General features: G+C 41.4%; 1 protein-coding gene across 1 annotated transcript; it reads right to left on the bottom strand.

Annotated features, from left to right (window-relative positions):
* Positions 1-3,943: 3,943 nt before the first annotated feature.
* On the bottom strand, positions 3,944-7,178 carry LOC148129958 (phospholipase A2 inhibitor PIP-like). Its single transcript, XM_087971078.1, has 5 exons — positions 7,055-7,178; positions 6,682-6,807; positions 5,812-5,964; positions 5,178-5,321; positions 3,944-4,327 (listed from the first exon to the last, which is right to left on the bottom strand). The coding sequence occupies exons 1-5, from the start codon at positions 7,104-7,106 to the stop codon at positions 4,146-4,148; spliced, it is 657 nt and encodes a 218-aa protein (XP_087827204.1). The 5' UTR covers positions 7,107-7,178; the 3' UTR covers positions 3,944-4,145.
* Positions 7,179-12,902: the final 5,724 nt, after the last annotated feature.

Below are 12,902 nucleotides of genomic sequence, written 5' to 3'. Positions count from 1 at the left end.
GCCAGGTCAACGTCACTTGTGCCAGGGCACCTGCGGTGGCCCGAGAGCTCTGCCAGCAAAAACGGGCTCCCAAGCTCTGTTTTCGGCTACAACGGCCTCCTGAAACCCTCTGCCAGCAACCGAGTGCCGTTTTCACTGTCAGGCTGGTCCTTCATTGTTTTTTGGGTGACCCCGCATGCCAGATCTAAACACTTGACCCGCGTGCCTTGAGTTTGATACCCCTGCACTAGATGGTAGCCCCTGTCTATTCTTGGTGATGTTGGGGCAGGACTAGCTGTGGAAAACTATTGCAGAATTCCAGAGGGGATGTTTAGGCTAGGACCTAGCCATATTTAAATACCAATTACACAAATGAGAATGCTGATTTAAATTTGTAACTGACCTGATTAAGCCTGTTGTGTGAATGCAGCCACTGGACATTTCAAAGGAGAAGGGATAGAGGAAGAAGATGGTGTCAAAGGAAACTCAGTAATGATTGCCCCTAAGTCTCACCCCACCTCACCCCTCTTTTTTGTGGTTGTAAAAAAATAAGCTTTAAAAGGTTTTGCCACTGCTGTTCAGGCAATTTTTATTCACTTCTGCCTTCCTTTCAATATTTATTTTGTTCAATTATTTTATACTGCTTTTAGAACACCTCAAAGATGTTTACAATAATAATAAAAAAAACCAGCAATAAAAAATAATTTGCAACAGTGGTCTCTGCGACATTTCCTCTTCTTCTCCATTTTTAGCCGATCGAGCTGCTGATTCTTGACTTGGGGTTGATGATTGCTCTTGGATCAGTGCAAAATGGGATATGAAGATGCTGGGCTTGTCAACTGAAAGGCTGGCAGTTCGAGACCTGAGTGCTACATGACAGGGTGAGCTCCTGTTTGTGCCTCAGCTCCTTGCCGACTTAGCAGTTTGAAAGATGCAAATGCAAGTAGATAAACAGGTACCACTTTGGTGGGCAGGTAACAGCGTTCTTTGTGCCTCAGTGTAGATTCATGTCTGCCAACATGATCATGGAAGTATCTTCAGACAACGCTGGCTCCCTCGGCTAGGAGATGGAGATGAACATTTGCCCCTAGAGTTGGAGAACAACTGGACAGAAATCTTTCCCTTTTTCTTTTAAGATCCAATGCCTGAAGGGTTTTTCCTTTTTCTCCTTTGATGCTTTAGAGCAGGGCTGTCCAACCTTGGCCCCTTGAAGCCTGGCGGACTTCAACTCCCAGAATTCCCCAGCCAGCAAAGCTGGCTGGGGAATTCTGGGAGTTGAAGTCCGCCAGGCTTCAAGGCCAAGGTTGGACAGCCCTGCTTTAGAGTCAAGTGATAAAAAAAACGCTAAACAACAATTAGAGATCTGCTTTCTTGCTTCTAAGGAGATGCCTCACCACTTGCTTCTCTCCCCAACCCCCCCCCCCAATTTGTAGCATGAAGACAAAACAAATATTTCCCTTCCCTTCTAAAGAAAGGGAATGTTGGAAAAGCAGTTGGCACTTTCTTAAGAGATTACAAAGTCCTTCTGGTTCCTGCTCTGGAAAAGAAGAGAAATTGTTTAACAATGGTTAACAGTGAGAACAATTAACCAGTGGAAACGTTTGCCTTCAGACATTGTGGGTGTTCCATCACTAGAGGCTTTTAAGAAGAGACTAGACGGCCACTTGTGTGGAATAGTATAGGGTCTCCCACTTGAACAGAGGGTTGGACTAGAACAGTGATCGTCAACCAGTGGGTCGGGGACCACTGGTGGCCCGCAAGAAAATTTTGGTGGTTCACAGAGAAATGTCCCCCCCAAAGCAATTAATCCATGCTGCATGGGAACACAAGGCTGTGCCACCCACATTGCTTGCATCGCTTGCATTGTGACCAACGTGAGGTAGTGAGGGGTGGGGGGGAAAAGGCAGATGGGGGGAACTTGCCCCATGCACCCCACATGCCTGGCCACCAGGCTGCTTCTTTCTGCTTCTTTCTTCTGCTTTTGGCTGCACGCAAGGAAAGCAGCAGAAGTCTTTCTTTCTCTCCCCCAAACTCTGCCAGAAACGAACCTTTGGGAGCCTGCAAGGCCTCCTGCTCCAAGAGGCTGCGCCGGTGTGACAAGTCTCACAAAGACTCATTTCTAGTGGAGTTTGGGGGAGAGAAAGAAAGTCTTCTGCTGCTTCTGCTGCTTTCCTTGCATGAAGCCAAAAGTCTCTCTCTCTCCTTGAGAACGGAGCTGGAGATGGTATCCTGCGATCCCAAATAAAGAATGATCGATCGGTAGGAAAATGGGGTGGGGAAATTTTCCTGCAGATTTTTTGGGGGATTTTCCCAAAAAAGATTTAAAATTATGAGTTTGGTGGTCCCTGAGGTCCAAAAGATTGGCGACCCCTGGAGTAGAAGACTTCCAAGGTCCCTTCTGTTATTCTGAATGTTTACATTCCTGTGTAGATAATGTTTCTGAGCAACTTTAACATGGCATACCTATTTCCAGAATCAAAATCTAGCTGGGGAATTCTGAGAGTTGAAGTTTTCACATGTTGAAGTTGCTGAGAAACACAAGCTTATCCTTGCTCTTTTAACTTGCTTTAATTGTTTTATGAGTTCTTGCATTACACAAATTGCTACTTCCAACAGATTTTTAATGTAATGTTGGTAAAGCATCCAGAGAAATTAAAATGGACATCTAACATCAAAATGGACACCTAACATCAAAAACGTCATCAAAAAAGCACAACAAAGAATGTTTGTTCTGTGCCAACTCAGAAAGTTCAAACTGCCCAAAGAGCTGCTGATTCAGTTCTACAGAGGAATTATTGAGTGTCATCTGCACCTCTATAGCTGTCTGGTTTGGCTCTGCAACCAAACAATATAGACATAGACATCAATGGATAATTAGAACTGCAGAAAAAAACAATTGCTACCAACCTGCCTTCCATTGAGGACCTGTATACTGCACGAGTCAAAAAGAGGGCTGTGAAAATATCTACAGACCCCTCATATCCTGGACATAAATTGTTTCAACTCCTACCTTCAAAACGATGCTATCGGGCACTGCGCACCAGAACAACTAGACACAAGGACAGTTTTCCCCAAATGCCATCACTCTGCTAAACAACTAATTCCCACAACACTGTCAAACTATTTACGAAGACTGTATTACTATTATTCTTGTCATTCTTCCTAGTACCTATCTCTTCCCTTTATGACTATAACTGTGTTGCTTATATCTTTACAGCTTGCTTTATTTGTTTCCTAGTATGATTTCATTGCTTATTAGTAACCTATGACTAAGTGTTGTATCTTATGATTCTTGATAAACATATTTTTATTTTTCCTTTTATGTACACTGAGAGCATATGCACCAAAGACAAATTCCTTGTGTGTCCAATCACACTTGGCCAAATAAAGCTAAGCTATTCTGTTCTATTCTGTTCTATTCTGTTCCGTTCCACTCCACTCCACTCCACTCCACTCCATTCAATTCTAATTCTAATTCTATTCTATTCTATTCTATTCTATTCTATTCTATTCTATTCTATTCTATTCTATTCTATTCTATTCTATTCTATTCTATTCTATTCTATTCAGAGAATGAAAGGTATATAAATTATTTCAATAAGCATACCAGATTACCCAAGGTAAATACTTTTATCCCCCTCTTGACTCCCACAGGTTGATCTCTGGGAGGTCTTTCAAAGGAAAGTTCCTTGAGATTATAGAATGGATGTTATGAGAGAGAACTTCCATCCTAGAAACTGGGAGATTGTGAATTCTAGTCCTGCCTTAGGCATGAAAGCTGACTGGGTGACTTTGGGCCAGTCCCTCTCTCTCAGCCCACCTCACATAGTGGTTGTTGTGAGGAAAATAGGAGGAGAAAGAAGTATTATATATTTACAAAAATAATACAGATGAGGCAAAAAGCTATTAAAATAAATAACTCCTGCAACTTGTCCAACCACGTGAATAATTACACAAGACTCAATTATTTGCATTCTTAGTTTATTTTGATTATAGCTTAATGACCATTGAAAGTTAAGAAAGAACCTCAGAGTGAGCTAGAATATCAAAGCGTAGCAGTCGAAACCCATCACCCATCACCAACTCAAATCACCAACTTTAATCTCGAACTTGAGTATCTTTGATCTCAAATTCGTACTGCTCTTTGGATGGAGCCCTTAATTCCATCAGTACCCAAATGTTTTTGAAAAGCCATTCCATCCTTCCATTTTCAGAGGTTCCCGGCATTCTAGTTTTTCAACATTGAAATGAAGTAATCCTTTCCCTTGTTCTGATTTTCCTACTGGGTAGCCACAGGTTTTCTTGGTTGTACATCCCTGGGTAGTCACGTTTGAATGGTATATTGATACTGGGGAAGAAAAGGGGGAGAAGGAAGCATTTAGGAAACCTTTCTTAGTTCTCCCCCCACTTTCACTTTTAATGGTGTAGGACTGAGATACATTAATGAATGTAATGTATCTGTCCGGTCATCTAGACAAGGCCTATTGAACCTTCCCCTTCCTTGTGAGGTAAATAAGGAGTGAATGAGATGTTTGGTAGCCCATAATCTTGGACAGCCTCTCTCCAGAGGCATGTCCTACCTGCCCCTCCACTCTGTCAACCACCCTCAAAATTACTAAACATTTGTTTTAAATCCAGCAGTGATTGGGGCCCCGTTGATTGACTAAGGAGGATTGATCTGAAGTTTTGAACTGAAAGCAGAGGTGGTATTCAGCTGGTTCTGACAGGTTCTGGAGAACTGGTAGTGGAAATTTTGAGTGGTTCGGAGAACCAACAAATACCCCCTCTGACTGGCCCCGCCAACCCCATCTATTCTCTGCCTCCCGAATCCCAGCTGATCGGCTGGGTCTTCTTTGGTTGCCCTGCACAGGAGAACAGAGCTGGAAAGCAGGTTAGTGGGGTGGGGAGGGAAGGGGGATATTGCAGTATCCTTCCCCTGCCACGCCCACCAAGCCACACCCACCAAGCCACGCCCTCAGAACTGGTAGTAAAAATATTTGAATACCACCACTGATTGAAAGGTTTTCTTGTTGTTTTCTTCTTAAAAAACAAAACAAAAACAGAACTGAACGTTGGCAAAGACCGAAATATTGGTCTTCCTTTGTGCTGTTTATGTTTCTCTTTCATTTCCTGTATGCTTAATTTTATTTGTTTCTAAAATGTTCCTCCCCAAACTGATAAAGAATGAGGTTGCTCACGTGCGCTTGTTTCGAGTTCTGCACTGAAACACTGGTCTTCATCACCGAGACAAAGGACGAATCCACTTTCTTCAGTATAACCATTTTCTTTATAATAGCCTTCACAGAAGAACCCATTGGGTTTAAGGAGGTTACGCTCTGGTACTGCAGAGAGGAAGCTTCAGTGTTAGCAAATACTTTTAACAACCACAATACTGAGTATGTCTATTTTGATGAAAAGAAGGACTAGGGGACACATGATAGCAGGGTTCCAATATCTGAGGGGCTGACCCAAAGAAGAGGGAGTCAAGCTATTCTCCAAAGCACCTGGAGGGCAGGACAAGGAGCAATGGGTGGAAACTAATCAAGGAGAGAAGCAACTTAGAACTAAGGAGAAATTTCCTGACAGTCAGAACAATTAATCAGTGGAACAACTTTGCCTCCAGAAGTTGTGAATGCTCCAACACTGGAAGTTTTTAAAAAGATGTTGGATAACCATTTGTCTGAAGTGGTGTAGGGTTTCCTGCCTAAGCAGGGGGTTGGACTAGAAGACCTCCAAGGTCCATTCCAATTCTATTATTTTATTCTATTCTATTCTTTCAGTCGGAGAGTCTGCTGGTTGTTAGAATGGGCATTTTAATCACAGGTTACTTACTAGGAAGAGGTGCTGTATTACAGCCATCGGTGTCACAACATGCTATTCTCATCTGCTGGTATTTCTTGGTTAGCGATGCGATGCCATAATCACCTTCAGAACATTGGTTAGCTGTTGCACATCCCTTGGTAGTAAAGGAGACCAATTGAGGGACTGCAAAAATTAATCAGAAAACAAAACAAAACCCCAATGTGGCAGATAACAGAGAAATAAAAACATCGACCCTTCCAATTTAAAGGTTTAAATTTAGATGCTTCTGTTGATCAGTTCTAACTAGTGGAGAGGGTTTCAGTTGAGGATACACATCTTGTGTTATTCCCCCCAGATATCCTGAGATGAAATGGAAATAATGAAGAGGTGCCATAAAGAGCCACAGTGGCGCAGTGGTTAGAGTGTAGTACTGCAGGCTACTTCTGCTGACTTCCGGCTGCCAGCAGTTCAGCAGACCGAATTTCACCAGGCTCAAAGTTGGCTCAGCCTTCCATCCTTCTGATGTCGGTAAAACGAGGAGCCAGATTGTTGGGGGCAATATGCTGACCCTGTAAAACACTTAGAGAGGGTTGTAAAAGCACTATGAAGGGGTATATAAGTCTAAGTGCTGTTGCTATTGCTATTGGAGAGCATTCTAACACCTTTGACTTCACCAGGGAAAAAGGGAATGTTTTTATTCTTTTGAGCTGAATGAGGTGTGGCATGATGAGATTAACAGATGCCATTCTATTCTTGGATTGAGGGCATAGAAAACAGCCCAGGTATGATGAAATGTCTGTTGTGACTTCCACCAACACCTATAAGTTATCCCTTGAGGCTCTGGGGACCAAGGAATGAACATGGCAAACATCATTAAAACTGCAAGTGCATTTCACTCACACATAGTGCTGCTATAGGAAAGTGTAAAACAAAATATTTCGTCCGGTGCACATTCCACCAACTCCATGTCCTCGTTTTTGCATTCTTCCTTGCTGGAAAAACAGGTCTGGCATTTCAAAGATGCCTCTGCAGATAGAAGAAGAAAAAGAGGAAGGAAGAAAATTTCTAATCAGTTATGCTGTAGTTCTAGCAATGTTCAAGATCTGTAATGAGATAATTATCAGGTAGTCATCAACTCATGATGATCACTCGACATACAGAGATCCCTGGAGAGAACCCACAATTAAAGTTCCTCCCCTACTTTAGATAAAACGTTAACCACAATTTAATCAAAATTCTTCCAGATTTTTCTTCCCTCCCTTGTGTTACTTACCTGTTGAGATGATGGAAGAGAGGAGGCACAGGACAAAGATTCTACCAGACATTATGACAACAGTGTGAATTGACTGTGTTTAGTGAAGGCAGTGTGAGGCATTTATAGTTCCTGGTGTATGCCTACCTTGGAGGTTGAGTTTGAAGAAATCTGCTGAGGATATGGAAGGGGAGTTGAGGGTGACAATCAAATCCCACACAGAGTAGAGCAACATCAACTTACACAAGAAGTTGGGGAAAGGGAATACTTGTACAGAATCCATCAAGATGAGTAAGACAGTTTGTCATATTAATGGTGAAGAAAAACTTGATCTGTGCTCTTCCAGTTCATGATGTTGGCCCCACTTTTAGCAGAAGTTTTGCCGGTCAGTAATGCCAATCTATTAAGGGGTGGGGGGGCAAGAAAGGAAGTTGGGTTGAGATCATTTTGGTAACATTTCAGGAGGAAACCATACATGTGATCTGGCAGCAAAGAAGCACCTGGCTCAATAGTAGGAACTGGAAGAGGGATCTTGGAGGCCTAGTGGACAACCACTTAAATATAAGCCAACAGTGTGCTGCAGCTGCCCAAAAAGCCAACACAGTTCTAGGCTGCATTAACAGAGGGATAGAATTAAGATCACGTGAAGTGTTAGTACCACTTTATAATGCCCTAGTAAGATCACACTTGGATTATTGCATCCAGTTTTGGTCACCATGATGTAAAAAAGATGTTGAGACTCCAGAAAGAGTGCAAGAGAAGAAAGAGACCAACAAAGATGATTAGGGGACTGGAGGATAAATCATATGAAGAATGGTTGCATATGTCTAGTTTAATGAAAAGAAGGATTATAGGTGACATGATAGCAGTCTTCCAATATCTAAGGGGTTGTCACAAAGAAGAGGGAGTCAATCTAGTCTCCAAAACATCAGAAGGCAGGATAAGAAGCAATGGATGGAAACTAATCAATGAAAAAAGTAACCTAGAACTAGGGAGGAATTTCCTGACCGTTAGAACAATTAAGCAGTGGAACAACGTGCCTCCAGAAGTTGTGGCTGTTCTGACAGTGGAGGTTTTAAAGAAGAGATTGGACAACTTTTATCTGAAATGGTACAGAGATTGGACAACCATCAGGTTTCCTACCTGATCAGGGAGTTGGACTAGAAGACTTCCAAGGTCCCTTCCAACTCTGTTATTCACTAGGAAGGTGTGATGAAAGAAGAATGTTCTCAAGGTTCTTCTCTCTAGCACAGGGGACTTCAAACTTGACAGCTTTAAGACTTGTGGCCTTCAACTTCCAGAATTCCTCCTCCAGCCATGTTAGCTCAGGAATTCTGGGAGTTGAAGTCCACAAGTCTTAAACTTGCCAAGTTCGAAGACCCTTGCTCTAGCATCTCTTTCTATGGACTGAAACATTACTGACACTCCTAGGTTGAACATGTCTACTATCAACCTTCAAGACTCCTTTCTTTCACCATCTTTTCGGCTGCCATAGCAATGGGGGGGAGGGTGAATCAATTGGGCTTTGTGGGGTGGGAAATGGGCTGGAGGCTTTAGAGAATGAATTGTATAACTTGGGGAAAACTTTATTGTTTATGCTTACTTGCTTGCTTACTGCGCAACTGCAGCTCTTTATCAAACTAGGCCAAGGTCAATGGCCCGATATCTGCATCACCACCTGATGATGCCCCACATGACATTATCCTCGTTTGAACTATGGTGGGTGGGAACATTGCTATCACTTTGTATATGTGATTTCTGCACGTAAATTCTCAGTTCTAGTTCTTTTGATGCTACCACTTGACTTCCAGTAAAAGTTTCTTTTCTCTATAACAATGGAGTCTAAGAGTCTTTCTTGGATTTTGAATGGAGCTCCATCTGACATCTACTTTGTCCAGAGGGGCCAGTTTGCCAGGCTTACAGATACAAGATCCAGGATATACTCAAAGAACCACCTATTCCTAGAAAGCCTTGATTATAAATCACCCTGAATTCAATATGGTCACGTTCCATTCGTGTTGCACTGGATTGCAGCACAACACTTGCAAGGATTCACATAAATTAAGCTCTGCAACTTTTTGGACCATTCCAAAAGAAAGTCCAGAATTATGAGCTGCATGTGGGAGGGAAAGGACGATGGATTGATGTGAGAAAGAGTAGCTGGTTGAATGAGGAAATAATTGAACCTGGTCCCTCTAGGCTTGGCGCCAGCTCCCTTGTACCTCCAGCTTTATGGTAAAACTGCTTTGCAAACAGCAGGAAGATACTTTTGGAAAAGAGAGGCAACAATTTATCTTCTGACTTGTGGGAATCTATCATGTGGGCAACATGAGGCAAGACATCAGCATGCAAATAGAACAAATGGCATGATTGCATCTTGATTTCTCCAAGGCCATCCATTCTGTCCGGTAATAACCTGACTAATGTAATTGAGCAGAGAAATATTTTGGAGCACATCAAGATTGTTGAAGTGAGGAAGGGTTGTTTTTCTTTTTCAGTTTAACAATTTTATTGAGTTATAAAGTTTTATAAAATACAAAAGGAAATAGAAGAGCAGTGAGGAGGGAAGGGAAAGGGGGAAGAGAAGTGAGGAAAGATAAAGGGGGGGGGAAGAAAAAGAAGCATTGACTTCCGACTCTCTCCGTTGCAATAGAATAAGGCATTAGCATCAAATCGCAGCCTTTTCTTTTTCCATAATAGTATGAACCAGTCATTTCTGTAAATGTCGATCAGTCTAATCTGTAAAACCCAAAGTCAGAGTTTCATCCTTTTTCCACATCAAGCACGAAGTTCAGAAGCGGTTTCCATGTGGAAGCAAAAATACATATTCTTTTTTTTTAATCAAAGTGGTCAGTTTTGCCAATTCTGCCAATTCCATCGACTTCTGCAACCATTCTTCCATGGTAGGAATCAAAGTGTCAGTAATGCCAATCTATTAAAGGGGGGGGGGCAAGAAAGGAGGTTCAAAATGACCATTGGGTCGAGATCATTGTGGTAACATTTTAGGAGAAATGGATCAGCCAGAGCTGAAGCACCAGGAAGCTGTCATAAAAGAGGAATGGCCTCAGGTTCCTTCTCTTTAGCATCCCTATCTATGGGCTGAGACAATGTTGACATGGTTAACCACCCACTTCTTTACCATAGAGAGCCACAGTGGTGCAGTGGTTGGAATGCAGTACTGCAGGCTACTTCTGCTGACTGCTGGCTGCCTGCAATTTGGCAGGTCAAATCCCACCAGGCTCAAGGTTGACTCAGCATTCCATCCTTCCAAGGTTGGTAAAAGGAGAAGCCAGACTGTTGGGGGCACTATGCTGACTCTGTAAACCACTTAGAGAGCACTGTAAAACACCATGAAGTGGTATATAAGTTTAAGTGCTATTGCTATTACTCTGTAGGTGAGTACGTTACTCCATGAGGTCAGCTTGCCACAGTCTCAGATAGGATAGAGATGATGGAATTAAAGAACTACTAGTTTCTCTGCTTTGAATTAGGAACTACTTATTTGAAATCACCCTGAATTGAAAGTGGTCAAGATCCATTAGTATTGCACTGGATTGCAGCACAATACTTGCGAGAATTCTCATAAATTAGCTTTGCAACTTTCTGGATTATTTCACAAAAACAATTCCAGAATTATGTACTGCATGTGGGAGGGAAAGGATGATGGATAGATTTGACAAAGAGTAGTCTGTTGATTGAGAAAGGATGTGAACCTGGTCCCTTTTGGCTTTGTGTTTGCTCCCTTGGCTTCCAGCCTTAGGCTAAACTGCTTTGGAGAAAGCGGAGAATAGAATAGAATAGAATAGAATAGAATAGAATAGAATAGAATAGAATAGAATAGAATAGAATAGAATAGAATAGAATAGAATAGAACACAATAACTTTGTCACTTTGAATGTAAGCTAATTGGCATACATTAAAATGAAATTGCAGACAGCTCTCAATGGGCCACCACCTCCAATATACACTATATAAACATGACAAAATAAATAAATAAATATGCATATACCCACATATATTATGTGATAAAGAGAAACAAAACAGTCTAGTTTGGATGTATACATGTACATGGCTAGAAAAATGAATCTTGCGAGTTTACCAGATGGATGGCCTAGAGAACAAAGCTGTTACAGAATCTGGTAGTCCTGCTAGAAATACTTTGAAACTTCCTCCCAGAGGGGAGCAACAGAAACACCATGAAGTGGGTGTGTGGGGTCTCCAATAAAGCTTTGAGCTCTAAGCACATAGTGCTTATAAGCAGTATCCTGAATAAAAGGAAGTGAGCTTCCTATAATCATCTTGACTGTCCTCACCACTCTCTGTAGGGACTTTCTATCTGAGAAGCTGCCGCTACCAAACCAAACAGGGATGCATTTTGTTAAGATGCCCTCAATCCTGCCTCTGTAAAACATGGCCAGGACAGAAGGAGGAAGATGTGGTCTCCTCATCCGATGCAGGAAATGCAGATGCTGGTTTGCATGCTTCACTAAGGATGATGTGTGGAGAGACCAGTTTAGATTGTTAGTTATTTGCACCCCCAGATACTTAATACCGTTGACCTCTACACCTGCATCCTTGATACTGAATGGAGTATGACCATGCTGTCTCTTTCTAAAATCTACGATGATCTCCTTTGTTTTATTAACATTTGGAACCAGGTTACCTTTATTGCACGGTCCACCAGAACTTTCACCTCTTCCCTATAAACATCTTCACTGTCATCCCGGATAAGACCCACCACTCGGGTGGGATTCAAATTTCTTAACAACCAATTCTGTGGGTGTGGCCTAATTTGTGGGTGTGGCTTGGTGGTCATGTGACTGGGTTGGCATGGCTTGTATGTAATTATTATAAATATATAATAATAAAAATGTAATTATTGTATGTAATTATTATAAATATATAATAATAAGCTCAGTGCCCTAAGCTTTCCTTAACTACGGTATTCTTATATAGGTTTTGGAATATTTACAAATATTGCAGCAATGCTAGAGTTAGTTTGAATGAAGAGGGTTTGGGCGAGGATCTGAAATCAGATGAAATCCCACAACCTCGTAGCTAGAACAGTAAACAGAATTACTTTACTGATTTATCTGTTGTTCATTTAATGGAAAACAATGGGCCATTTGCTACAAATTTGATTTTTTCAGAAAAAAAGAAAAAAGGTAGAAAGTCATTGTGGCAAGATAATTAGAGATTAGAGCGAAGGGTTTTAGAATAAATAACAGATAATCAGAGTTGGAAAGGACCTTGTAGGTAATCTCGTCCAACCCCCTGCAATGTGAGGTGGTCGTATTGACTTATAATTTCCTGCTGATTATGTTTTATGGCTTTTAATTTGGGTTTTAGTAGTGTGATGCATTCTGTTGCTTTTGCGATTTTTGTTTTGTTTTGTAATGTTTTAATTAAGTGAGCTTCCCATTGTGAATGTGAAATAAGGAACTATGCAATTTGAATGGATGGATGGGTGAGTGAGTGAGTGAGTGAATGAATGAATCAATGAATGAATATGTAAAGTACATCAGTGATTACTCAAGTATGAGTGACATAAGGCAGGAGATCAAGTGCTTCAAATATTGTTCCTTAAATAGTTCATTGAATACCCATTAAAACGTATAACACCGAGGTCTTTGGAGAGCCATTTATTTTCATCATGTTTCAATGACAATCACATTCCAAAGGAAACTGCACCCTTTGCACATGATCTAACATAATAGTTAAATGCTTGAATCCTAATTTCTAGCATTAAAAAAACTCAAGAATATTTGATCCCCAGTCTTCAGTATTCTCATGTTTCTACAAATTATGGCACACATCAGAAAGAAGGTTTGTTCTATCCTAGCCATTGTTCACATTATTCCAACTCTGG

The sequence above is a fragment of the Notechis scutatus genome, chromosome 8 (genome assembly GCF_049901735.1).
Source record: "Notechis scutatus isolate UNSWTSFEM ecotype Mainland chromosome 8, rNotScu1.2, whole genome shotgun sequence".
In the NCBI taxonomy this organism is placed as follows: Eukaryota; Metazoa; Chordata; class Lepidosauria; order Squamata; family Elapidae; genus Notechis; species Notechis scutatus.
This window is presented reverse-complemented; position numbering and strand designations above follow the sequence as displayed.

Bases quoted from the DNA above. Each gene is read 5' to 3' on its own strand.
- LOC148129958 (XM_087971078.1), bottom strand. From the start codon at position 7,106: ATGTCTGGTAGAATCTTTGTCCTGTGCCTCCTCTCTTCCATCATCTCA. The intron at 5,965-6,681 runs GTGAGTGAAATG...TAATTTTTGCAG, and splicing joins TTCCTATAGCAGCACTATGT to TCCCTCAATTGGTCTCCTTT. The intron at 4,328-5,177 runs GTGAGCAACCTC...TTTCTTCCCCAG, and splicing joins AGAACTCGAAACAAGCGCAC to TATCAATATACCATTCAAAC.